Here is a 25,633-nt window from a genome sequence, read left to right as displayed (position 1 = left end):
CTCGTCGACCCGGTTTATCGTTGACGCATCGCCTAAATAGACTGTTAGTTAATAAGTTCACAAAATCAACTAGTCGACGAATTCAACTGGTTTATCGACTAGTCGACGATCGACGATGAACGGTCTCGTTTAGTTTACGAAAAAATCGTCGACTACCCATCTCTATTTAGAACTTTTATTGCCAGTGTACACTTTTACCTGCGTAGGGATCCACACTCGCTCATTAAAACACTGACACTCACATTAAAACACTATATTCACTTTGATAAAGAACAACAACAAAAACTCAAAACAACTAATTGATAGGGCAAAACGTTACATATCTTGTTAGCGCGAAGTAAACAACTACTAGCGCCATCTATCAATTTTTCTACAAACTTTATATGAGTAACATCGAAAATCAGTTAACGCAGTTAGACAGCCAGTGTCAAAGCAAAATTTGCTCAGAAAACGTTATTATTATTTGTTGGCAACATCATTGGTTACATTTTGATTTCAAATTAAATCCCGACTAGATCTAGACTAGATTATCTATACGTCTCGTTGATAGAAGATAAACAATAGATGCGTCACAAAAATAATAATAATAATGTCACAGAGACTGATGGATTAAATTAGTATTGAGAGTAAGCGAGATACAATACAATATCTGCTATCCCATTCGCGTATACGATTTTTTATTTGGATCCAGCTCATCGGCTGCGAACAAACAATGGTTGCTGTGGTGCAATATGTACTGAGTTAAATTCTAATATTATCTTCTATCTACGATACGTCTAGATAGACTGTAACAGCTGTGAAAACGACGAAAAAAAAAAGATTGACAAGTTAACTTCTATTTTGAGCAATGCACGCACACTAACACAAAGTGACATAGAAATTGCGAGTGTAAAATGTGGCTTGTCACGCACACTAAAGTAATAAAGCTGGCCTGTTTTCATGTCTAGCAGTAAGAGGCTCTATCTTGACATATAAATTATCTAAGCACAGTATAATAAACACCATCTGAGCGTAATCTATGCTTTGAAATTTAAAGAACTTCTGCCAATCGCAACCAATCTATGATATGAAATTCCTTGCTTATTGATTCTAGAATCTTTAAATGTAAAAAAAATCGTGTACATTTGCTCAAAAATACGACAACCGTGTGATTATTGAGCATGATCGGTGTTGATCTGTTCATCATCTAGAATTCAGTAAAATGTGGGTTATTTAATATCTGAATTGAAAAAATACCTATTTAATAAAATTTCCAGTTCCAAACAGAAATTAAAACAGTATTTTTTGTTATTATTGAATTAATTTGGGTGTTTCATATTCCACTTTGATCACAAATCAATCGCAGGCGTTGTTATCACAAATGTTTCGTCACTGCTCATAATATGCCCGGGGGTTGTAATAACGTATTTTTGTGAACATTAGTTAATTGCCGGACTTCATATTGAGTAGTTAAATGGACACTGTGCGATAGTATGATGTAATTGTCAACAGTCTGCGAGCGTGTACGCGATGCCGCCGGAGCTGCAGCTGCTGCACGGCAGTGCGTCGCTGCAGCACCTGTCGCACGCGGCGCACGGCCACGTGCCGCTCGGACACGGCCACGGCCACGGCCACGTGCCGCACTCGGCCACGCTCAGCCAGCTGCCGGTGTGCCGCCACCATCGCCACGCGCCGCGCCTCTAGGCTCGCGCCACATACATCACACACACACACACCACACACACTAGCTGCTCATTTCAAGATGGCCGCCTTCAAATATTACTGAAGTTTAATAAGTAAATTATAGTGAGTCAACTCTTGTTCTGCCGCTAAATACCTACAGCACTAACGTCTAGTAATAGTGTTGTGACACAAGAACAAATGGTTGAAAATAATTTCGTGTATGAGATATGCCTAAATACGTAAGAGGGCCCCGCCCCTATCCTATAATTTAACACGAGTCTAGTGGCCGAGTTGACTTACTAGTTGTATTTATTACACATACGTGACTTGAGTCACGTGTGGGGTCTCGCCATTTTGACATTTACTGAACACAAGAATAATTCCAAGTTAAACATAGCAAATACTGTCAAATAAACCTTTTGTATATAATTCCAGTCCATATCAAATATAATGTGCCTGGATCATTGTAGTGTTTCTGTATTATGCTACATAATGTCATCGATCATTCATAATATGTACCACCATGTAACCCATTTCACCTAGTTAAATTATGTACGTCTTTCTACGTGTCTGTAGATGTATGATCCTCTTTGAAGTGTCAACGTGTTGAGACCAATTAGTAGTAAATTCTCCCAACACGTCATCTTAGTGCGTTTGTGTTTATTTATATACGATCGACATTCCTTTAAATGCGTAATTACCAGATAGTCTTTTATTTAAAATATTGCTCCTTCTCTGAATGTTACATAGCTAGCAACGACTATAATTTAAGCGTTACCGTCATAGCTAATTGAATAGAAATATGCGGATCTAAATATTAATAAATTCGTACGAAGATAAAAATTTATGCGCACGCAAATTGCACTCTTAATTTTCGATTTACTTAATTGGTCACGTGTGCATATGTTTGCTAATCTTCGTGAAATTTAGTTAATAATGCTCTCGATTATTCGTATGTAATAGCTGTAGTTATAAACTAGCCGTTTTTGGAGATCGTCTTATCTATGATGCACTGGCTGTTTTCAAATTCGCGTTACTGTCAATACATGTAGTTTATTCTGTATTTTTAATACAAGAATAAGAAATAAAGTTTTCTTATGTCAGACTCGCTGCTCGCGGTGTTGTAAATACAGAAAGACGCATGTAGTATCTCTTTTTTTTTCATCTCTCTAATTACTGCTATTTACATTATTTTATCCAAAGAGTTTGTAATATAGCGCACATGTATTAAGCTATCTAAAACACTTCTGTGTTACATAGTATATAGAGCTTGAAAAAAAAACACTGCGATTTACCGCAAAATCAAGTTCCCTTGCGCACCGATGGTTTATGTCACCTCTGGCAGTAGTATAGTTGTAGCGCATTAAGTGTAGGCGATCTCAAACGTAAAAGTATCTGAAGTTTTGTTTCCAGCATTATGGAGCTAGGTGACTGCGGCTGTATGTGACTGTGTGTGAGTCGAGTGGAGTATGGCTTGTGCTGATGTGTGCGTGAATTCGGGAGGAAATTTAGGTTCGGCAGGGATTGTATATTTTGTGTAACGGACACGGTGTGACGACCCGCGGACGACTTGTGACGTGACTTGTCATTGTACGTGATACTAGAACTTTGTTGACTAAATACAGCAACAATTTGTAATGGAAGTGATTTTATTACAAGGTGTCTATGGAAGTGAGTAAGTTTGTGTTTTGAATGAACTTAGTCCAAAATTAAATTGAAAATTGAGAGTACATTTCTCCATAACTCCATAAGTAGTATTTTGTCTTTTAACACACAAAGATTTTATAATATTATTATTATTATTATAATTAATTGGCAATTGGGAAAGATTGTCAAAACAATTTTTCAAGAACGTTATTCCAATAATAATATTTTCTGTGTCTTTGTAATTTCATGTTCTTAATCTCGTGCTTCAGGAGTTTTTCCTATTTTAATGTCACGGTACAAGCCGGCCGCTTGCGTACGTCTCTACGTTCCGACATCGCGTATTGTATTAGGTATATTACACCTACGTATACTATGTTAAACGTAGACTTAACGATTATGGTGATAAATGCCAAATAATCCTAATAAAGAACTGAATTCTGTATGTATACTTACATTGTAATAATTGTTCTGAGGTATTTAGAGTTAGGTCTTTATTTATCGTATTTAAGTGGCGTTTGTATACCGTTCTTATGACACTGTTGTTATATTTGCAGCTTCTTCGTTTTATCGAGTCCTACTTATGTTGTGCCAATAATTATTCAAAGTATAAGTTGCCAGAAGTATATTGATATATATATATCATCATATTATATCAAAATACTGCCTATAGAGCGTTCACTCGCGAATGGGCCTAAATGATAGATATTTTTGAATGTAGTTTTGTATTGTTAATTAGGTTAGGTAATGCTGTTACAATCGTGCTTATACTCATTTTTAAAGGCACACTTGCTGCCAGGTTATTTATGACACAACCTCGGAGCCTTGTGTCGTTCAACCGTGTTTCTAGAGAATTTATTTTAAATTTAATTAAATAATAGGTACCACCATAGCGCACCATAACATGCTATGTTAGAAATAATTCTAGTTTTACAATTAACTACTTTTTACCTCCTCACAAAGTAAATAATAATAAAATAAATAAATTATATTTTATCCCCAGATGCTATCTGATATGTGTTATTTGTTTTTATTTGAATGCTTTTTATTTTTAAAATAATTATAGTGTAGAATAAATTGACACTTGTAAATAGTAAGCTTTCACAATAATGTAGGTAGTGTTTGTCGATGCCACAAACATTCCGGCTAGATTGGTTTTAATAATATTGACGAAATATTGATAGATTTTCAAGACGCACAAATATAGCTTATGATTACATAACTGCCCGTGCGGCGCCTGTCCCGCCCACTCGACGCGAGCGAGACAACATACAGTATTCTATTCAGAAAACATCATATACGTTATCTTGTTATAATAATTAAAAGTCAATCTTTTGTTTATTGCCCAAATGCTGCCGATATTTTTATAGGATTTTTATGATTATTTTCAAAATTGACTCCTTACGTGCTCTCGCTCCCGTCGACTGTATCACACTGGAGTGTTGAATGGTACCAGCTTCTGTATTATATTTTTAACTTTGTACATGTATTTGAATAACTATTGACTTTTTGCTACCACTCATTTTTATTCGTTATTTAGCAGATAATTACAATCCATTTTTTTTGCTATTATTTGAAAAAAGTGAAGAAATTAAACCACAATATCTATTTGAGATTTTTTCAAGGTTTCATTGGCAGCTTCTTTGTACCGGCAGTTTATTATTTAGATAATTAATTTATTTAGATAAATATAAATAATTTTAAGTTGTAGCTGTATACTCTGCTTCGACGAGCGTATCCTTATTTTTAACTATTATTTAATTTAATTAGCCAATTTTAAGTGTACTAAGTAATACGCCATCACAATATTCGATAGCGCTAGACTAATAATTGGTTCTTGCGCAATTATTTGTGTTTTGCAATATTGAGGGTAGTCGTGTAAGAGTGAATGTTGAGTGTAGTGCGATTGACGTTGGTTGATACTTTGCGTGACGCTAGGGTCTTATTACCTCCGAGTATCAATTAATATATATTTAAGTTTCCGTCCGGTATCGCACTGCCGTATCGACGTTGATCTCTTATAATTATTATTCGTTACTCTTTGCCGTATTACAGTTTATTTTTGGTGTAAGATCACGCGCCGATCTGGCACTGTCGTACCGGCTTATTGTATGGTTATGATAATTATATTTCACTTATTTGTAAAGATTTTTTAACACAACAATAAATATTAATGTGAAATATACCTTGTTTTATTTCTGTAAAAATAATTACGATATTTTCTACTGCACGTATTTGAATTTGAACATTTATGATTGTAATAGATCCCTGTCGTAAGGCAAGTTGTGTAGAAAGTATCTGATGGAGCGGAGAACCAGGACATCCATAATACCAACCTAACCCTAACCAAAATTTAAGACAATAATGGTGGTGTTGAACAAACATGTAATGATTCTTTCTACTTCTACTCAAGCTCAACTCTACCAAAGATTTGTTGTTATGCAACTTCGAAGCTCACAATAATTGTCTTTTTGGCCTCAACATTAATAAACGATTTTAGACCGATAAATATACAATCATCAAAAATAAAATATTGTCACTGTTCACATATATTTCTTAAGATATTACAAACATCAGATACTCTGCGTCTCTGAGGGGCAGAAAACACAGTCATAGCACAGAGCTCAGAAGCCGCTTCTTCTAACTTGTTCAACAGATCATCAGCTTCGTTCAAATTCAACTTGACCCGTTTAGACGCTGGCTCCTGTCCGTCTGTGTCAAACAACGAATCAATATCAGCCAGATCAAAATTATTCTGTTCTTGAGTTTCCAATTTGGAACTTAGACATTTATGGGCAAATCTACCCTCAGATACGAGTAACAACTCCTCTTTTAATTCCAAAATACTATTTCGCCTACTTTCTATATCTGATAATAGTTTATAAAATGGCTCTTCACTGACAATATTGTATAATTCTATATTGCTCATAACAACATTATAAACTAGTATTTTTGTACGATTCTCTGTAGCGAGTGAACTCAAAATGTCAAGTGGGTTATCGGCAAAATTGATGACATCAGCTGTATGTGCAAGCCACAGATTACAATATTGTTCCAACAGAACACTTACAAATGGTGGACTCCTTGTTTTTAATATGGTTGACATCACATGAATTATCTGAAAATTGAAATAAATTGTACTTTTATAACTTCAATTTGAATTTTTGAGTGTTAATTTAATATCACTTGAGATCTTTTTATAAGACATCAGTGAGGAGACGAGCAGGACGTTCAGCTGTTAGTAAATGGTACGCCCAGCCCATTACAATACAATGCCGTTCAGGATTCTTGAAAAAACTCTGAACGCACTACAATTGCGCTCGTGACATTGAGACATAAGATGTAAGTCTCATTAACCCAGTAATTTCACTAGCTACGGCGCCCTTCAGACCGAAACACAAAAATGCATACACATTGCTTCACGGCAGAAGTAGGCGCCGTTGTGGTACCCATAATCTGGCCGACATTCTATGCAAAGGAGCCTCCCATTGTTGAATTATCATAGGGTTGAAAATGATGTGAATAAGGTTGATATTAGATTGACCACTGCAAAACCAGGGAGTCTATGAGCTTCATTCGTTGTTAGCTTAGACCACAATTTTTTGATCAAAGTTCACCCAGTCACTTTCCTTAGTATCTTCTTGACCATGCTAGCAGCTACATCATTATACAAATAGGAGGCTTTTCTGCTTATGCAATAAGATACCGACTAGATGAGTGCCACAGTGGCGCCGTTTTCTGCCGTGAAGTAGTAGAGTGTAAGGATTATTGTGTTTCTGTTTGTGTGCTCCATATGTGGTGACATTACTGAGCTTACTAACATATGTCTCATGACGAGCCCGATTTAATTACTGCTTAGAATTTTTGGGTTCAATCAAGAATCCTGACCGGCACTGCATGGCAGGGTAACACCACCATGAAAAGGTCTTGCTCATCTCGTCGATTTTTCTCATAATAAAAGTCTCTAACTTCCACGAAATAGGTACTTTCGCTTTCTTATGAGGAATGTGTAATGGAATTGCCATGATCCTGAAGTATTATCTGACAATTTTTTTATGTAGGTACTTCAGAAGAAATATGTAACGGATTCACAAAAAAAAATTAAATAAAAAGTTTCGTGATATTGTTACAACCTTAGATCATTCATTATATTCGTGGTAGATAGACTGTAACAGCTGTGAAGACGTCGAAACAATGAGGTTGACTGTTAACCTATATATATAGACTATTTTGAGCAATGCACACACATTAAAACAAAATGACATACGAATCGCGAGTGTAAAACGTAGCTTGACACGCACTCTGTTTTCATCAGTTGTCTAAGAGCAACAGGCTATATCTAGAGTTATAAATTATATAAGGTTTCTAGCTATTATAGAACAAACCACTCAAACAATACCGACAAATATTACCTGGAGGGCCGTTTTTTTATTAATTTTATTTACTGCGCTTCGCACCAGCTCCGTCAGAGCATCCACATACTTATACAAACACAAGGTGTCGACATTCAACTGGGGTCCAATAGTGAGCTGAATACAAACAGGACATGCTTTCCTCCAAGCTTTCGCGAACAGCTCACTGATTTGATTAGATTCTGTACAGGAACATGTTGCTGCTAAATTTATAAGCTTTATCTGTGAATAGTGAGTCATTTTATAACAAGGGCTAATAATTATAACTATCCATGTCGAAGAGGATGTAATAAGAGGCGGGGCTGCCAAAGTAAAAATTTAAATTTAGTTTAGCATGAAACGTGCAGTGATTTGACGTAAGTTTGAAATAGTAATTACAATATTAATCCGGCTTATTTGTAAAACAGTTGCTTAACGGCCGTTTTCAGTAACATATCCCTAGTTACAGATATATTGCTATCACCGTTTAATGAGAAGATCTTATCTATCCATAGTTATGTCCAATATAGTTATATTATTAGTTATAGTCCAATGCTATCTGTCAATAGGTTCTTGAAATGTGAGTAAGCGTAAAAGGATAGATTTTTCTACCTCTAGTAAGTTAAACTAAGGATAGATGGGTGAAAACGGCCGTAAAACGTAATGGATTTCGGCTATCTCACTTTTTTACCAAGATTGTAGCCGTCATCTGTCAATCTATCAATGACTGCATGTTTCATGCAATAGTTTTTTTCTTAAAGTTTCGCTAGGCTGATCAATGTGTTCACATCATTCGGTTTTAGTTGGCAAACATTTTTGTCACTCGACAAGAAATTGGAAACGGAAGTACACCTTTAGACGATTCAATTCAAATCGAATCATCGTAGGCTTAGCCACAATGACATTCTATTCACATATAATATAATATTGACATACTTTTACACAAATTATCTTGCCCCAAATTCAGCCTGTAGCCTGTGTTATGGGTTCCAAGAAAACGATATATTTAATACAATATACTTAATACAGTTAAAAATATTGGTTACCAATAGGTTTTTATCACACACTGAACGTGAAATTCTACCACCCACTTATGCCTCAGACCTGAGAAGAATGTGGGCAGGAAACTCTCAGTGGGGTTCTTTTTTGAATATTTTTTTTAAATAAAATTTATTTATTAAATAGCCTGAGGTACTGAATTTATTTTGAAATATATTGTTTTTTGTTGAGTAGGTAAGTATGTGTTCGCGGTAAAATTTAATAGGTAGACTTTGGTAGGTACTGAAAAGTCAAAAAAAGCTCACGTGGATCTTATAGATTTGCATTTATAACGGGATTAATAGTTGACTTAATGCTGACGAATCGAAAAATTTGAAAATCTTCGGTAATCTGAATATAATGTTGTTTTTATAGATAGTATCTAACATGAATTTTGTGTGTTTTCAGGCTAATCTTCCGGCTGGACCAACTACATACTACAAACGACATCTACATACATCGGAATTTGAATAGAAATGCGCACAATTATGAATTCAAATATTTTTATTCAAAATAGGATATAGTATCACTTATTAAAAGTCAAAATCTACGATCAATTCCAAAAGACCCTCAGACCTGAGATGAACGGGCGCAACAAACTCAGCGGCCTTCTTTTTTTTTCATAAAAATATGATTACAATATAATATCGTACAATAACATTTATTATTGATTAGCCTGAAGGCGGTCGCTCCATTTCCAATATGTGATATAATCAAGAAAATCATTTATGTTATAACCTTTACCACACAAACGTTTTTTAACAATGCTTTCGTACTTAAAACCTACAATTTTCGACTTAGTCGAGTAGAAGGCATTATAATTTTAACTTTGTTCGAGTGACAGTAGGTGCCTTAAATAATTTGAAATCTACAATTAAAGTGGCAGATTACCACACTGTATAATAAATATAGTAAATACTTACTAGTATATCATTTTGCTCTGTATCCCCTAAATTCAAGTTATTTAGAATTCTGCAAATCCTTTCCAAAATCCGTTTTTTAATATTGCCTTCAACATTATTTGGTAAATTTGACACTCTCAAAGCAATCCAAATGTCAAAATGATTCTCATCCAGTACGTTATACTGTTTACACACGGCCAGTCTTTGATCTGGTGACACATTTTCGAACAGTCCCCGAAGCAGATGTGTCATGTGAATCTTCTGTGGTGAGGAATCGAACAAGTTGTGTTGGGACAACTTATGGTGGATCCTTATGAGACACTGTAGTGTGTTTGTAAGTATGGTTTTACCACATAACCTAAAAATACATCACCTTTTTAATAATGATTTCTCAGGCATAACTTCAGCGAAAATTCGTATTCGAAAAATTTTAATTCCAATGGGTATGGCTATATATTATATAGTAAGTACTACAGATAATTTGTTTTTTTTTAAAGAGATAACCCTCACTTCTGGGATTAATTACATAAATAAAAATTATAAACAAAATTTATAAACGATGCGAGACTGGAACCCGCGACCTCTCGCGTTCCGTGCGAGTGCTCTTTCACTGAGCCAACGTTCGAGTGACGTATCGTTGATAAATCTTGTATATGTCTTGTTCAACTCTCAGGTTGTGGCTTCATCTACAGGATCTACTCTACAGTTGATATCTCAAGTTGGGGCTCAACCCCAATATTTGCATATTAGGAAATCGACTTGAGATGTTCCTGTTTCAAATGTTAATTAATCCTAGAAGTCAGGTATATCCGTTTAAAATAACAAATTTTACGAACCATGCGTACACGAACGGTTGGCTCAGTTGGTAAGAGAGCTCGAACGCAACCTGAGAGGTCGCAGGTTCGAGTCCCGCGTCGTTCATAAATTTTGGTTACATATTTAATTTGTATAATACGTCACCTCATTAGCATGTACTTGGGCACCAGAGCGCTATCTACATCTATATTTAGATCTAACCCTCTGTAAAACCTCATACCTGATCAGTAAAATCCATAGATTAGCAGCAAACAGCGCACTGTAACTATCACAGCTCAGTACAGTCTCATACAATATCCGCTCCACCATTGAGAATTCTTCCGTGGTAAAGCTCGACACATATACTAGTGTATTGACCAACAAATGTTCAAACAATCCAAATTTGTTATTGCCGTGAGTCGTCATTTCTAAGCCAATGTTGAACCAAACATGTCCTGTAATTATAATGTAATAAGTATTTTTTTCAACATACTTTCTAGAATTATCCCTAAAAGTAAACAGAACATTTTCAATTTAGCCGTGTAATACAGTATTTTTTGGAACAACAGAGAGGTTATCTACCGCTGAAAATCCATTTACCTTTTTAGAAATAATTTCACAATATTTTGTTACATATTATATTTTTATCACTAAAATTATAATTTTGAAGGCTGTATGGCTATATGTAATCAATCGCCTTACATTTGGCGCGTGTAAAAAAAACTTGCGCGCCATTTGACATAATCTTCATATTTTGTTTGTAGCGCATTTGTTGCTTTGCGGTAAATAATTATTGTTAAAATGTCATGTTTGTTTTTTCCTCGCAGTGCATTGCAAAAAGCGTAAGAAATTCGCGAGCAACTTAATCACTGGACATATAGTATCTGTCTTGTGCGGAAAAAATTGAGTGCGTACAAAGTACACAAGTCAGAAGTGAAATCTGAATTATGAATGAACCTCTAAACTGCATATGATACCCTGGTACACGTTGCTAGGATGACACATGATTTCAACCTCTATGAAAGACATTACTATCACCGCTACCATATTTATGTTCTTCTGGTGTCTATGTAGTAATAAGTCATGCGCATGACGTTAGAATATATTAATTAGGGTATACTCGCGTCATACAAAAAACAATCTCTCCTTCAACTATGATCGTCTGGTACCAAAACACTTTACAATGCTTCCTATTTCATTTTCTCCCCCGCTAAATCTTTCTTTTTACTGTCGCACTTTTTCATCAACTTTCAAATCACAACGATGCTAAAGAAGTTTTAACTTCAATAGTTATACGTTTTTATTTAGGTAAGACACAGAAAGGAATATGTGATACACTTAACTTGAAAAAGGTGAAGTAAGAACTTGGGGGCATAGATAAGGTGTGAACCATAGTTCTTATGATTATACAAAATATATATTGTATTGCCATAATCTAAATTATTATAGATATAGTACAACAATCTGACGCAAAGGATATATGAGATTTAAGTTTGTTAACAGTTTAATATTTTAGAAAATAATATCTAAATAACAAAGTATAACATACCATTGGGAATTATATTCAACAAAGTCTTTAAAATATTAACTCTCAGGTCTCCACAATCCTGTGACTTATTTGCTAGAGTTACACCTTTAATGACAGATATTACAAGCATCAGTTTACTAAGAACTTCCTCATCACTTGTATGTGTTTGAGATCCTAATTGAATGATTCTCTGGAAATAAATGAACCACATATCATTATTGTTTTATGTTTTTATTTGAAAATGTAGTATATGGTAAGAGGCGAGCTATCAAGCAGTGGGTTCCGTGTATCAATGCAGTTGTTTCATTTCCGAAAACTCTATATGATAGGAAAATTAAATTATTAATAACGTTTTTTTTTTAATGGAAAAGGGGGACAAACGAGCGGGACACCTGATGTTAAGTGATCACCGCCGCCCACATTTTCTTGCAACACCAGTGGAATCACAGGAGCGTTGCCGGCCTTTAAAGAAGGTGTACGCGCTTTTTTATGAAGGTGCCCATGTCGTATCGTCCCGGAAACACCACACAAGGAAGTTCATTCCACAGCTTTGTAGTACGTGGAAAAAAGCTCCTTGAAAACCGTACTGTGGGGGACCGCCACACATCCAGATGGTGATGATATCCTAACTTGTGGGGTTTCGTGCGAAGGTGGAATTCGGCGGAAGGAATCAGGTGAAACAGCTCTTCGGAACACTCCCCATGATAAATGCGGTAGAGGACACACAATGAAGCGATGTCTCTACGCAACGCCAAGTGATCCAGCCGTTCACAGAGCACTGGGTCCCCGACAATTCAAGCTGATCTGCGTTGCACGTGGTCAAATGGATCGAGCTGATACTGGGGTGCGCCAGACCAGAGATGACAGCAACTCCAACTCCATATGTGTCCATTCAACATTATATCACATATATAATGTTGAACTTCAAATAGTTTTATGGTGCAATGAAGCATCATTCACAAAATAAAGTGCAGATTGAAAGTGATGGCGTTGAGTTTTATGAATCTGCTGCTCAAAGTTAAAAATAATCTATGGCAGATACACTGTTCCTAACGATTTTATAAACGGGGGTGAAATCCTGCTCTCTGAGCACTTCGCATTTTAAAAATACTATGTGTAATAATAAAATAATTTTGTAAATCAATCCAATACAAATATATTCGAAATAATAATTAAAACTGTATCAACACTTGTAGATGTTGGGCTCCATATTCATCTGATGATGGCTTATATACAAATTTTTAAGGATTTATATCTAACAACTCGTAGGTCATATAAAATCGGAACATACCTTTAAGAAATTATTTTCCAATAACAGATGAGCAAGCAAACTCTCAAAAGCGTTTGATACATTCTTCTCAACAAGGTTTATAAATTCCGTTGACTTTTCTAATATTAGTTTCAAATATGAACTGTCGTATCTGGAAATTAAAATGGGATATAATAGAGTTATGTGTCATGAAGTCAGGAGAGAAACACCAGTATAATGAGGCAAATAATTTATTGCATGTCGCAGAAGTCAGTAATAATATTATACTTCCTACTAGGCATCAATAACTTGTAACACACTAATCCTGACCACATATAACACGCTAGTCTTTTACCCCCCTATTCATAATGGTCCGCTAACTTTAAACAGCCGCTTAGGAGTGTTTTTTCTCATTCTGACTTAGGTCAATAGAAGAAGACAGAGTGAGAATTAGCAATGCTTTAAGTTAGCAGACTATTATGAATAAGGGGGCTAGTCTTCACTTTTTTGATGTAGTCTTCACTTTTGTTACGCGTGGTATTTTAGCACATGCAGTATCTTTTCTGGTTTTTGAAGTGAAAATTTCTTTAGGCTCGTGGGCATCTTTAAGATGGGAAAAAACCATTGAAGCTACACTTTTACCATTACCGTTATCAAACACACTAGTAGGTGTATTACTTGATTTGGTATCGCACTGAATGTTCACTTTGTCGCTCAGTGACTGACTGACTCAGACGCGCCTCTGTATAAGGATTATTCTCAAATGTTCTCGAACAGTGTAGAAGTATACAAGAAATAAAAATGGACAAACAAATTGTCGAGTTCGGGATGCCTTTACGTAGTAGATATTATTGTTTTTTTTTTTTATCGTAACAGTAAATATTTAGTACCCAATAAAAACATTATAGATATATTGTAGTTACGCGTTAGTTTTGTTTTGGAGTTTGGCAATATCGAATAACGTGAACTTCGTACTTAGTAAAGACTAAAGAGCGCGATTTTATTGGTGATACGACACGTAGTATAAGTCTTTGTATTATGTGTCCTTGTTGTGGTAGAAGTGGTCACCTGATGCTAAGTGAGCTCCGATGCCCTTACATCTCTCTTGCGAATCACAGCGTTTCGGGCTTATTCGAACTTTCCTGGAGGTAACGACGTCATATAGACATAGAAACACCATCCAAGTCATTCATTCCAGTTTGGTTGTAAGAAATTTTCTTAAAAACTGTAAGGGAAACTCAGAGAGAACACATCCAGGTGTTGAGGATGATAAATTAGTTTTTTGGAATAGGATACAATGGCGTTATATGTCCGTCTGGACAAACGGCTCTTCGAAACTTCGGCAGGATATTTATAAATCATATACCTAGTATGCTTCTCGTCATAATGAGTACAAATATTCTGTAATAGTTCTTTATTAATTGTGCCAAATACCAATGTACTCACATGACAATGTCTAAAAGCAAACAAACAATAATTTCATAATCATTATTCACGTCATCCTTAAACGTATTCGTCAATTTCAACAGTATCATTATCCCAAAGCTCGCAACTTTTATGGACCTTAGCGCAATTTTTTCCTCTTCAACCTAAGAAAGGAAAGGCAAAGTAATTATTATTATTAAAAATCATTTAATACATTAAGTTGTACACACTTTAGAGTAACACGTATAAACACGCACAAACAATTCTAACTTTCGAAATACTAGGAGATCGCTCAGATTAGGTTGGAATTAGTACGTATACATAACGTTTTTAAATATATAATGCTTTACCCTAAAATTTTAAGACCAGCCACCAGAAACGACAACCCCATGGCCACGACCACTCTGCTAATAGTGACTAAGGAAGTTAAAATTATTGTCCATCAGCTAAAAATTATGACACTTTTAGAGATCACTTTAGTATCTATTACTTCAGTATCCGTTAAATTAACCCCAGTCAAGTATGTAACACGACAATTATTGTTCGGCTTTGTTACAAGCAACACAAGCAGTTCTGATGTCTACAATTAAAGCTTGTCAGGATTTTTAATATATTTATCTATACTAATATTATAAAGAGGAAAGATTTGATTGTTTGTTTGCATTGAATAGGCCCCGAAACTACTGAACAGATTTGAAAAATTCTTTCACTGTTGGGAAGTTCCACTATCCCCGGATGACATAGGTTATAACATATTTTCAAAAAAATTAGGGATCCTTACTGATACACCAATAATGTAACCCAAGACGTTAAAAAATGATCTAAAATATTACTTTACATCGCGTTTGCTGAGAAAAGTATTGATGATAGAATAAGATAATGTCTGTACATCGTTTTGCAGAAACATCACTATTCTCAAAAAGTGTCGCGACAGTATATTAAAGACGTTATAAGTGTTATTTTACTTTAAAGAAACGCGCGGTATCAGCTATCATACATAAAATTATAGTTTACGTATATATACGTTTATTTTTGCTTTACTTCACATTCATGTGCACAACGCCCACAAAGTAATGAAATTTGTGGCGTTTCTGGTGTCATCTTATTCCTGATAGAATATACTACTAGAAATACATTAAATAATATAAGTATCTATGATACCTTTTTCAAAAACAATTTTTTTTGGCATAGTTTGAGTGTTTCATGTAAAAAAAAGTATGAAAACGTAAGTGGTCAGCTATTTTAAAAAAATGCGTAGTCCATATTTTTTTTTATGGAATAGGAGGACAAACTAGCGTACGGGTCACCTGGTCTTAAGTGATCACCACCGCCCACATTCATTCATCATACAGTTTACAAAATGGTATAATACATTATTTTATTTAATACCATTACGAAGTTATTGCTATTACGATTTACGATTTAAGAACTTTATTTCTCAGAAGAATATTACAATATTCACTTATAGAGAATATATATTCTAATTACTATATAATATAATATGCGAGCCGTGAGAATATAACAATATCTATAATATATCGATTATTTTTTCTTCTTTAACAATAAATATTAACAGAGTAAGTAAAGTGGAAAAAAAACAGTAACCACACACTAGATTAAACACTTAAAAAGAAATAACTATACAAATTATAATGTAAAGAACATTCATAAATAAGTTACCTACACTACTCTAATGAATATCAACTAAAGACACAATTCTGAATACAATAATACAAGAACTTTAGTGAATTACGCGATCGAGCGGCGCGATGCGCATGCGCAGACCGTCATTCGCAATTTGTAAATATTATAAAGCTGTGACTACACTGCAGCAACAATTATTCATCTACTTATTTTTAAACTGTAACAATTTTTTATTTATATTTTTAAATATTATATTTTTAAATGTTTTCTTTTAATATTTTTTTAAAAGTATTTAAGCTTTTGATTTCTTTAATATCTTTGGGGAGGCTGTTGTAAAGTTTCGCCCCTTCAAACATGATATTCTTTTTCCCGTAATTAGTTCTAGGTGTTTTTATATAAATATTATTTGCTTGTCGAGTTATCCTTTTTTGTATTTGGAATGTTTTTGTAAATGTCACTTGGGAATGTATCTCTTTAGATAGAATTTTCCTAATAAGAACGCACGTTTATACTTATAGAGTTGAGAAATATTCATGATTTCGGTATCTTGGTAAATTTTTGCGGATGGTGTTAAGAAATTATATCGGAACAGTGATTTAATAATTTTATTTTGTGCTATCTGTAGCGGTTGTAAATTAGTCTTTGACGCAGTTCCCCAAACTTCAATTAAATAATGATGGTTTCCAATAAAGAATATTCATTACTAAGTTGGTGGTGATATTGGTCTTAACAGTTTTGTATAAGTTAGTAAAATCAATTGCTTCGTACTTTGTCCGTGAACGCCGCTCAGGTGTGATTCTTTTTACCTCTAAATATATCTGCTTATGATCTGACATAGAGCTTCCTATGAGATGCAAAAAGAGTAAATACGACTAAAAAAGAACAGACAAGTCTTAATAATTTTAATAATAATAAAAACATCGGGTGTAAATCGAGCTTTATTCACAACAGAGGGCCTACAATCAAGTATTAATAAGCGATGAGAATCCGATGCAGTTCAGTTTAGGTACCCAAACTGAATAACTAAAAACCGTACCATGCAGTGCCTTTTACTGAATGGCGTTTGGATCGCTTATGAAGAATGAACGAAAAAAAATTGCGATTCGAAACCTAAAATGATATGATTTTAGCGGTTTTTTTGGGTAGAAAATACTAAAAACACATTTTAAAATTGCGCAATTGCGTCAAATTATATACCATTAAGCCCTTTTTTATACTTATTAAATAATAGTAATATAAATAAATATAGTTTTTTGAATTTCGAGGGCTGCACTAAAAGTATCGGGAATGGAATATTTCCACTGTTCCTGTCATATTAAAATCTTTTTAATTGAAAACTCCTTGGTTTTAAACATCGAATATCATTTATTTATTTAAAAAAAGATTCTCGGTCTTGTCACAAGGTCTTTTCAAACTTGTTTAGTCGTTTAGAAAATGGAATTGACTCGAGAAAATTCTAGAGCGATTATTTATTATGACTTTCGGAGTGGTTTAACACAAAAACAGTGTGTTGACCGGATGATTTCTGCATTTGGTGATGATGCCCCATACAAAACCACAATTTATCGCTGGTTTGATGAATTTCAACGTGGACGTGTCAAGCTCAGTGATGATTCCTGTCAAGGTCGTCCAAAAACTGCAGTCACCAAAGAAAACGTTGATGCTGTGCGTAAGCTGATTGAGGAAGATCGACATGTGACATACCGTGAAATTCAGGCAACTTTAGACATTGGCATGAGTCAAATACAAATAATCTTGCATAAACAATTAGGTGTAAAAAAAGTTGTTTTCCCGATGGATACCGCATTTGCTCTGTGAAGAGCAAAAAGCGGATCGCGTTACTTGGTGAGTCAGAACTCTCGAAAGATTCCACGCAGGATCCGCAAATGCTGTATACAACATCGTATCAGGTGACGAATCCTGGATATACGCGTACGAACCCGAAAAAAAACCAGTCACGAGTTTGGGCTAAAGCCAACAAAAATTGTTCGTTCACGGAGTGTTGCAAGAAAAATGGTGGCCACGTTTGTCTCCAAAACCGGCCATGTTGCGACTATTCCTCTTGAGGGACAAAGAACGGTAAGTGCAGAATGGTATGCTAGCATTTGTTTGCCACAGGTCGTTTCTGAACTCCGTAAAGAGAACTGCAACCGCCGCATCATCCTTCATCACGACAATGCGAGTTCTCACACTGCGCACAGAACAAAAGAGTTTTTAGAGCAAGAAAACATAGAATTATTAGACCACCCGCCGTACAGCCCCGACCCCGACTTCTATACTTTCCCTAAAATAAAGAATAAATTGCGTGGTCAGAGATTTTCATCACCTAAAGAAGCTGTGGACGTCTACAAAACGGCCATTTTGGAGACCCCAACTTCCAAATGGAATGGTTGCTTCAATGGTTGAGAATACTTCGAAAAGCAATAAATACATTTTTAAATAGTAATGTTGTGTCACTTCCTTGATTCCCGAAATTTTCAGTGCAGACCTCGTACAAATGAAATGTTGTCGTAAAAATAACGAGGAACGCACCTCCATTGATATTTGATTTGACAGGACCACAGAGTACATTTTTTTTAATTCGTTCTTGCGAACAGGCTATAGCCCGGGCCCTTACTGCCTCGTCTTTAGTATTTTCATTCTTGGTATTTATTTTCAGTATTTTGTTTTACAAAAAAGTCCAATAAAGTATACTCATTTCATGTTTAATCAATAAAATTTTTCTTTTCTATGTTTTCAATATTTTTGAAAAATATTAACAACACGCTTCACTTTCCTCTAAGGAAGTAGCAACTTTTTTCGAATCGGTCACTTTGACAAATAAGCTATCCAGTTTAGGTTGAAATAACACCTCATGGTACGAATGAATGAACGAACTAAATCAGTTTGCGATTCAGTTGATATAATTTTTCACATTCAATTGACATCATTGCGATTTAATCAGTTGATTTGACCTCAACCTAAATTAGATCTAATCACGTCGTGGTACGGAATAGCAAAGCAGTTCAATTTAGGTTGTCATCATTCTGTAGCCAATGGGATTCCCTTACCTCCTCAGGCACTTCTTCCATTAAGTTCGGGAGATCATTTCGCACAAAATTTAAGTAACTATGAGAAGATAAATTTCCCCGCAGTTCGAAAGGACCAATAATTATCCCGTTTAATATAACAGTCCAATAATTTACTGTGAACTGGTATTGCGACCTCTCTTCTCGCATTAAATTTGGATTCGAGAATTGCCAGCTGTGCAGATTATGCGTATTATTTTTTTAAAGTCTATTCGTCGCTCCATAGAATTTTTCCAAAGAATTGTGGATCTTCTTATATTTTTGCAAGCATTTGTCGACAAAAAAACAATCTTGCATTGTAATCTTTCGGTTGCAGAGCTTGGACGCGTCTAATATGGTAAGGATGATATTGCACGGTCGTTTTCGGGATTCCAGTACGCCGTGATATTGTTCTTTCACAGGTCGACGGGTCTTGCTGGATTTCGTCAAGCACAATGCCTTGAGTATTCATATTCGCTGGTCTCACGAATACACGGTAATCAGGGTGACGCGCATTAGGATATCTTTCTCTATAAAGGGCTGCAGCAGCACTTGCGTTGCTCCTGCACTCACCATAGATGAAGTGCATGTTGGCGTATTCTTGTGCCGTATATTGAATCCGCGGCATTTTGATTCACCGAATCAGTCCAAATAAAAGCCAAGTCGTATCACCAAACAAAGTTCAAATCAGTAAACAAAACGAGTAGTCCAATAAATAGCCAGAAATCGTCTGTTGCACCTTGGTCTTCCAGAGTGGAGTTGGACACGAAAAGGGAGGCTGATTTCGGCGAGATGCCATTTTGCAGGAGCGGCCAAATCAAGGTTATGACCTGCCACCGCTAGACACAGAGGAGAATGGAATGAAGAGTTCCATACCCTTGCAATACCACATTTCAGCAACAGCGTCAGCAACGGCATTTGGATCGTCTAGCGATAAACAATTCAGCCTCCATGTGTTTGCATGCAAAAATAACCCATCTCGTTCCACTCTGCTGATCTATAGTGCCACACGCGGCAAATATTTTACTCTCTCTCTCTAATATTTTACTCTGTTTACTGATAGAATTGTTAAGAGCTGACCTGATACTTCTGTTATATTTATAGTAAACTCTATTCGATTTATAATAAATTCACCGAATTCTAAGTCTTACTAAAAATTTTTCGAGCATCTATTCCTTTCTGAGGGACTACTGTAGTTTCCAGGCTAGAAAACCTTAGAAACTTAAAAACTGTACAGATATTCATCACCTTGGCTTATTTGCTTGGTTTACTAATTTCGGTGCGCAATAAAGTGTAGCCCACCTTATTCTTTAGAACTATATTAAATCACATATTTTAAAAATATTTATTATAGCATATGTTGGATATAAAATATAATAACAACAAACAAACAAACCTCAAGAGCAGTTCTCATATTAGTCCTTATTAAATTAGCAAACAGTTTACTGCATTTATTGTAAATGTTTCTATTCAACAAATGTTTGGAATATTTGTCACAAATGCTTGTGTAATACTTCCATTGCGCAGCCATAGTTTTAATATCTAGTAACTGTGCAACATCGCCAATCTTCAGATTTAAATCTAAAGCTGAAAGTATCAAATAAACACAAAAGATAGATACATATAGTAAATTCAATTTAATTGGATCAATCACTGTATGATTCCGCATACTAAGAAGGACATTCAGCCATCTTAGTGACGTCAGAGCCATGCATTGGTATAAGTACATCAAAGGTAGAAAATACAAAAGTTGATTTTAAGCTGAGCTATTTTGTTATTAAACATTTAAATTTATTTACAGGTGCATATATAACAGGTAATGTATATTCTTTTTGCTCTTAATAGTGATTTTCATTATTATAACACTAGAAATAAGGAATTGCTTGTAACTAATTCTAGTAGGCTTCATAAGATACATAATAGCTTTAAGGGTAAATGTATACACTTCTATAATAAAGTCCCAGCCACTGTTCAGGCATTATCTATAAATAAATTTAAATGTTTTATAAAAAAAATGGCTCTGTCGTAAATCCTATTACTCCACTGCTGAATATCTAAATGATCGGACAGCCTGGGACTAGATTGTGATTATTTTATAGCGATAGAAATTATTGTACAATATTGTATATTTTTATTGAAAAGAGCGCAAAAAAACAATGCTGGGAGTTTCTTGCGCCGCTTCTTCTCTCTCAGAGCGCCATTTGTTTCCGAAGCGGTAGTAGTATCTAGTAGTTATTAGAAATGACATCAAAAAGAATTCTAAAGGAATCAATTTTGAGAAAATAAATGCCTTTTATGCCTTTATTACATACTAGAAAGTTTGTATAGAGGGATGCTTGTTATTCAATCATATAATATATAAAAATAATATATAATCATAGAAGCTAGATATATTTAGTATTCTTATGCTACATGCAAGTAATAAGAATTGTACACTGATGTAAATTATAATGTCTGAATTAGAAACCAATATTTAACATATGTTTTACTCACTCTCTAATAATATATTTAATTCATCCACCTCCGTAACATTAAATGTGAAATGATTTTCCAAGGCCATGAGATAAATGACTTGCAACTCATGGCAAGTACGGAACAAGTCTTTCAACACTTGCTGTACTTTGTTTAAATGCTCACCATACATATGTTCACTGAAATTATTGTTGATTATTTATTTAGTGGCTAAAAGTAATAGGGGTTTGAGTATGTAATTGCCATTTTGGCATACTGGCTACTTTGGATTAAAATAGCCTTATTGGTGCAAGCTTTTAGACACGACAGCTAGAACATTCCAGATTTTAAAAATATACAAAAACAAAGCTGTGGAATGAGCTTCCTTGTTCGGTGTTTCCCAGACGATATGACATGGGTACCTACAAAAAAAGTGCTTACACCTTCCTTTAGGGCCGGCAACACTCTTGTGATTCCTCTGGTGTTGCAAGAGATCACTAAACACCAGGTGACCCATATGCTCGTTTGTCCTCCTATTCCATAAAAAAAAATTGCATATATTCAGTAAAATAAGGAAGCTTGAAAAATGGGTTCACCCAGAAATAGGTGCTGTTGTGGTACCCATAATCTAGCCGGCATCCTGAGCAAAGGCGTCTCTCACTAGTAAAATGTCACCTACTAATTGATAACTCATTTTATACATTATAGCAATTGTATAAAATGATGTAGTAATATAAAAATATGTTTAAAAACCAACTTTTGTTGTATTCAATATCAAACTGTTAATTAATATACAATGTAATAATTATTCCAATAATAATGATTATGGTAAACCTACCTATCCTTGCAATGATTAAAAACAGATAAGATTATTTTGGCTACTGTTGTTGGAAACAGTTTCATATTAGCACATGTCAATACCATAGATTCCAAGATCTTCTTAACAAAATCTGACAGCATTTGTAGGATTTCAATTGCATCTTGTAAACAGGTGTTCAGTTTAACACCTTCTAAATTTGTGCTCTCCAACATATTTATAATCATTTCCATACACTGAAAGTTAATAGTAGCTAAAATTAAAGAATGTATTTATGGTGTCAAATGGGTTAGCCTTTTGGATGGAAAACCTGATGGAGGTTGAGAAAGGAGTACATGGATTGAACTGTTACACACAAACTAATAAGTTCCGCAAACTCATAGTCAAAAATTCTTAGAATTGCAATTCGATTAATTTAAGAGGACAGAGAAAAACTTGTTTGGAGTTTGAAGCAGTCCAAGTCAAAATTTAGATCAGTATAAAATGAAAATAAAGAAACATTAATTGTTCAATGCAATTAAATAGCTCCTATAAAAAAATTATAAGACATCAATGCCTGTACCTGGATAATTCCCCTCTCACAGTCCTGAATAATTAAAGTGAAATTTTCTGCTGATAAATTCTGTTGTACTAGAGATTCTTTCAAACTATTTATGAAGGAAGCATATGTATCCACATCCATCTTAAAATAATAGTAGTTTTTGATAGGTAATTGGAATTAATAAAACAATTGGTATTATCTCACACAAAACGTACCGGAGACATGCTGTTTGCATCTTCTATACTACTACTTTGGGAAAAAATATTTGGGCTTTGGGAACAATCAACCATGCTGAACACTTATGTGACTGAATTCTGAAGTATGTATGTAGGTATTAGCCAATTAGTTTGTGACTCTGTTTGCAGATTTAAACAATAAATAGGTATTGTATATTGAGCTTGAAGATTATTCCCTAATCAGATTCTAAACGAGAGCAGTTCGAGCGCGTACTTCATCTTTTGGTGTTAATTTGCACAGAACACTACCCATTAGGAGAAAATACATCGACACATATAAATAGTAATTAGAATAAATCACAAACTTTATATAATTTTAAGCATTTGGAAATAAAATTTTCCACCGAAGAATAAAATGAAAAATATAATTTTAGTCGATAGATTTGAATACAGCCGGCAATCGGCAACCGGTTTTTATCACAGAGTACCAAATACCAAAGAGAATGTAAGCACTACATTCAAGAGACGGGAGTGCCATGGAAAATGATGAGAAATGTCACTTGTATGAAACGCGTACTAAATCTTGACACCAACATAATCACCTAGTGACGTAATATTCTTTTATCGACAGTTAGCAATAATATAAATGTGATCTAATTTTAAGGCCCAAAGCCAAGTCTAACTATATGGATACGTTTTGGTTATCTCACATAAAAAAACAATTTACAATCAATATATTTTTTTAATAGTTTACTTTTCCGTGGTGTAGTAGTTTCGGTTTTGACAGTCTTTGGTTTTTGTTTTTCAGATTTTGCAATAATGTTTTTGAAGACGTAGGCGTGGGTCCTGAATTTGGAATTAGAACAGTACAATAAACTATATATGTAACAAACTATATGTACAATATAATAAACTAAAATAGATTTTAAGGGTTAGTAAACTAATAAACTATTTCAAGATCAATAAACTTATTAAACAAAAATATAGATACCACAAAAATTAAATAAATAAATAAAATAAATTTGATAATAAAAATAAAATATCGAGAGTCGATAAATAAGTATTTAGAGACTGAGCGTTTGGCGATTAAATAAAACAACTGCTTGACTGTGAGGAATATGTGGAAGATATTGATTTATTAAAAAGTACATGATATACAAAATCCTTAAAACCAGTTACCCAATTACAATCGTTACTTAAAATATATTTACAAGTTCAGAAAATACACACCAATACTAAAGCTTACATTTCAACCAATACTAAAACGTTTCATTCAATAAGAATTGAGAATAATATTATGTGTTCTATCTCGCCCTAAAACCGTCCGTCGAACCTCGATCATACGATGTCAATGAGCATTCCGCACCTACGCTGTTGCTCATTGATTAAAATTGCATGAATAGCGATCGACCCCCGCGGCTTCACTCGTCAGTCGAGTCCGCTCGGCCTTGCTGTGCGGTTGTGTAACGCGGAGCATATGACTGATCACGTGAGTATATCTGCGATCGTCGAGAGAACGTGACGATGCTCGTACATTGATGAGATTATTACTGGTGATCTGTATGATTCTATGAGTTGATGTACAGCATTATGAAATGGTTCTTATCAGAGCTAATATTACGTTATATAAAATAAAATGTTCTTTTCAGAACGAATCTTTCGGCATACGCTTATTACAGTTATGCACGATTACTATTTCTACGATCTACAACGTTACAAGTTAGATATTAGACATTTGTATTAATAGATATTATTGGTTATAGGTACAGCTACAGGAGTCCCCTTCAAGTGAAACGCACCGGCAACTTGATGAGTCGGCCTGTCCTTGACATTTTGATAGGCTGGGACGTCAAGTTGTTCGTAGGGTCCGGTAATGTGGTATTTTGGGTATTGGTGGTATGTTTGTTAGGTATGGTATCGGTAAGGTTTTTGGTAACTTGTAAAGGTAATGAATATAATGTATTGTTTTCTTCAGTTTCATTTAATAAATTTGTAGGTTTTAAACGGTCGATCGATATGTTTGTTTGTCGACCTGGTAACTGAATGGTATAAACTTTACCGCTTCGTTTGATAACACGGTACGGTCCTTCATATGGTGTTTGTAATGGTGGTTTTACTGAATCTATTCTAATAAACACATGACTGCATGTATGTAAGTCTTGATGAACAAATATGTGTTTGTTATTACGATGTGAAGTAGGTGAGTGTGGTTTATTAGCTGCGATATGGGTACGTAATTTATCAACGTAGGTATGATCCAATGAGGTAGATGATGTTTGTGTGTTTATGTCGAAGAAATCACTTGGTAGACGAAGGTTATAGC

At 34.7% G+C, this 25,633-nt stretch overlaps 3 protein-coding genes across 7 annotated transcripts in view; 1 reads left to right on the top strand and 2 right to left on the bottom strand.

The window, feature by feature from the left end:
- LOC126979387 (tyrosine-protein kinase Src42A) overlaps window positions 1-5,489 on the top strand; it is a 114,273-nt gene extending 108,784 nt beyond the window's left edge. For both annotated transcript variants that reach the window (XM_050828660.1, XM_050828659.1), the window contains exon 8: window positions 1,492-5,489. The gene's annotated coding sequence lies outside the window, so the exon portion shown is untranslated. The remainder of the gene's footprint in view (window positions 1-1,491) is intronic.
- LOC126979478 (G-protein coupled receptor dmsr-1-like) overlaps window positions 1-25,633 on the bottom strand; it is a 416,322-nt gene that overhangs the window by 186,472 nt on the left and 204,217 nt on the right. The gene's annotated exons all lie outside the window — the stretch shown is intronic.
- On the bottom strand, window positions 5,840-23,770 carry LOC126979388 (uncharacterized protein C1orf112 homolog). 4 transcript variants are annotated; one of them, XM_050828664.1, is made up of 13 exons: window positions 23,350-23,770; window positions 23,156-23,275; window positions 22,615-22,829; window positions 21,819-21,976; window positions 20,722-20,912; window positions 14,656-14,798; window positions 13,252-13,381; window positions 11,982-12,150; window positions 10,674-10,887; window positions 9,659-9,995; window positions 7,719-7,940; window positions 6,377-6,424; window positions 5,840-6,018 (listed from the first exon to the last, which is right to left on the bottom strand). In XM_050828664.1, exons 1-13 carry the CDS (start codon window positions 23,422-23,424, stop codon window positions 5,983-5,985), a joined length of 2,058 nt encoding a protein of 685 aa, XP_050684621.1. In that variant the 5' UTR covers window positions 23,425-23,770; the 3' UTR covers window positions 5,840-5,982. The 4 variants fall into 4 exon arrangements, with proteins under 4 accessions (XP_050684621.1, XP_050684618.1, XP_050684619.1 ...); XM_050828661.1 differs by having other exon boundaries at window positions 5,840-6,424; window positions 23,350-23,767; XM_050828662.1 differs by having other exon boundaries at window positions 5,840-6,424; window positions 23,156-23,767.

The sequence above is a fragment of the Leptidea sinapis genome, chromosome 3, assembly GCF_905404315.1.
Source record: "Leptidea sinapis chromosome 3, ilLepSina1.1, whole genome shotgun sequence".
Lineage (NCBI taxonomy): Eukaryota > Metazoa > Arthropoda > Insecta > Lepidoptera > Pieridae > Leptidea > Leptidea sinapis.
This window is presented reverse-complemented; position numbering and strand designations above follow the sequence as displayed.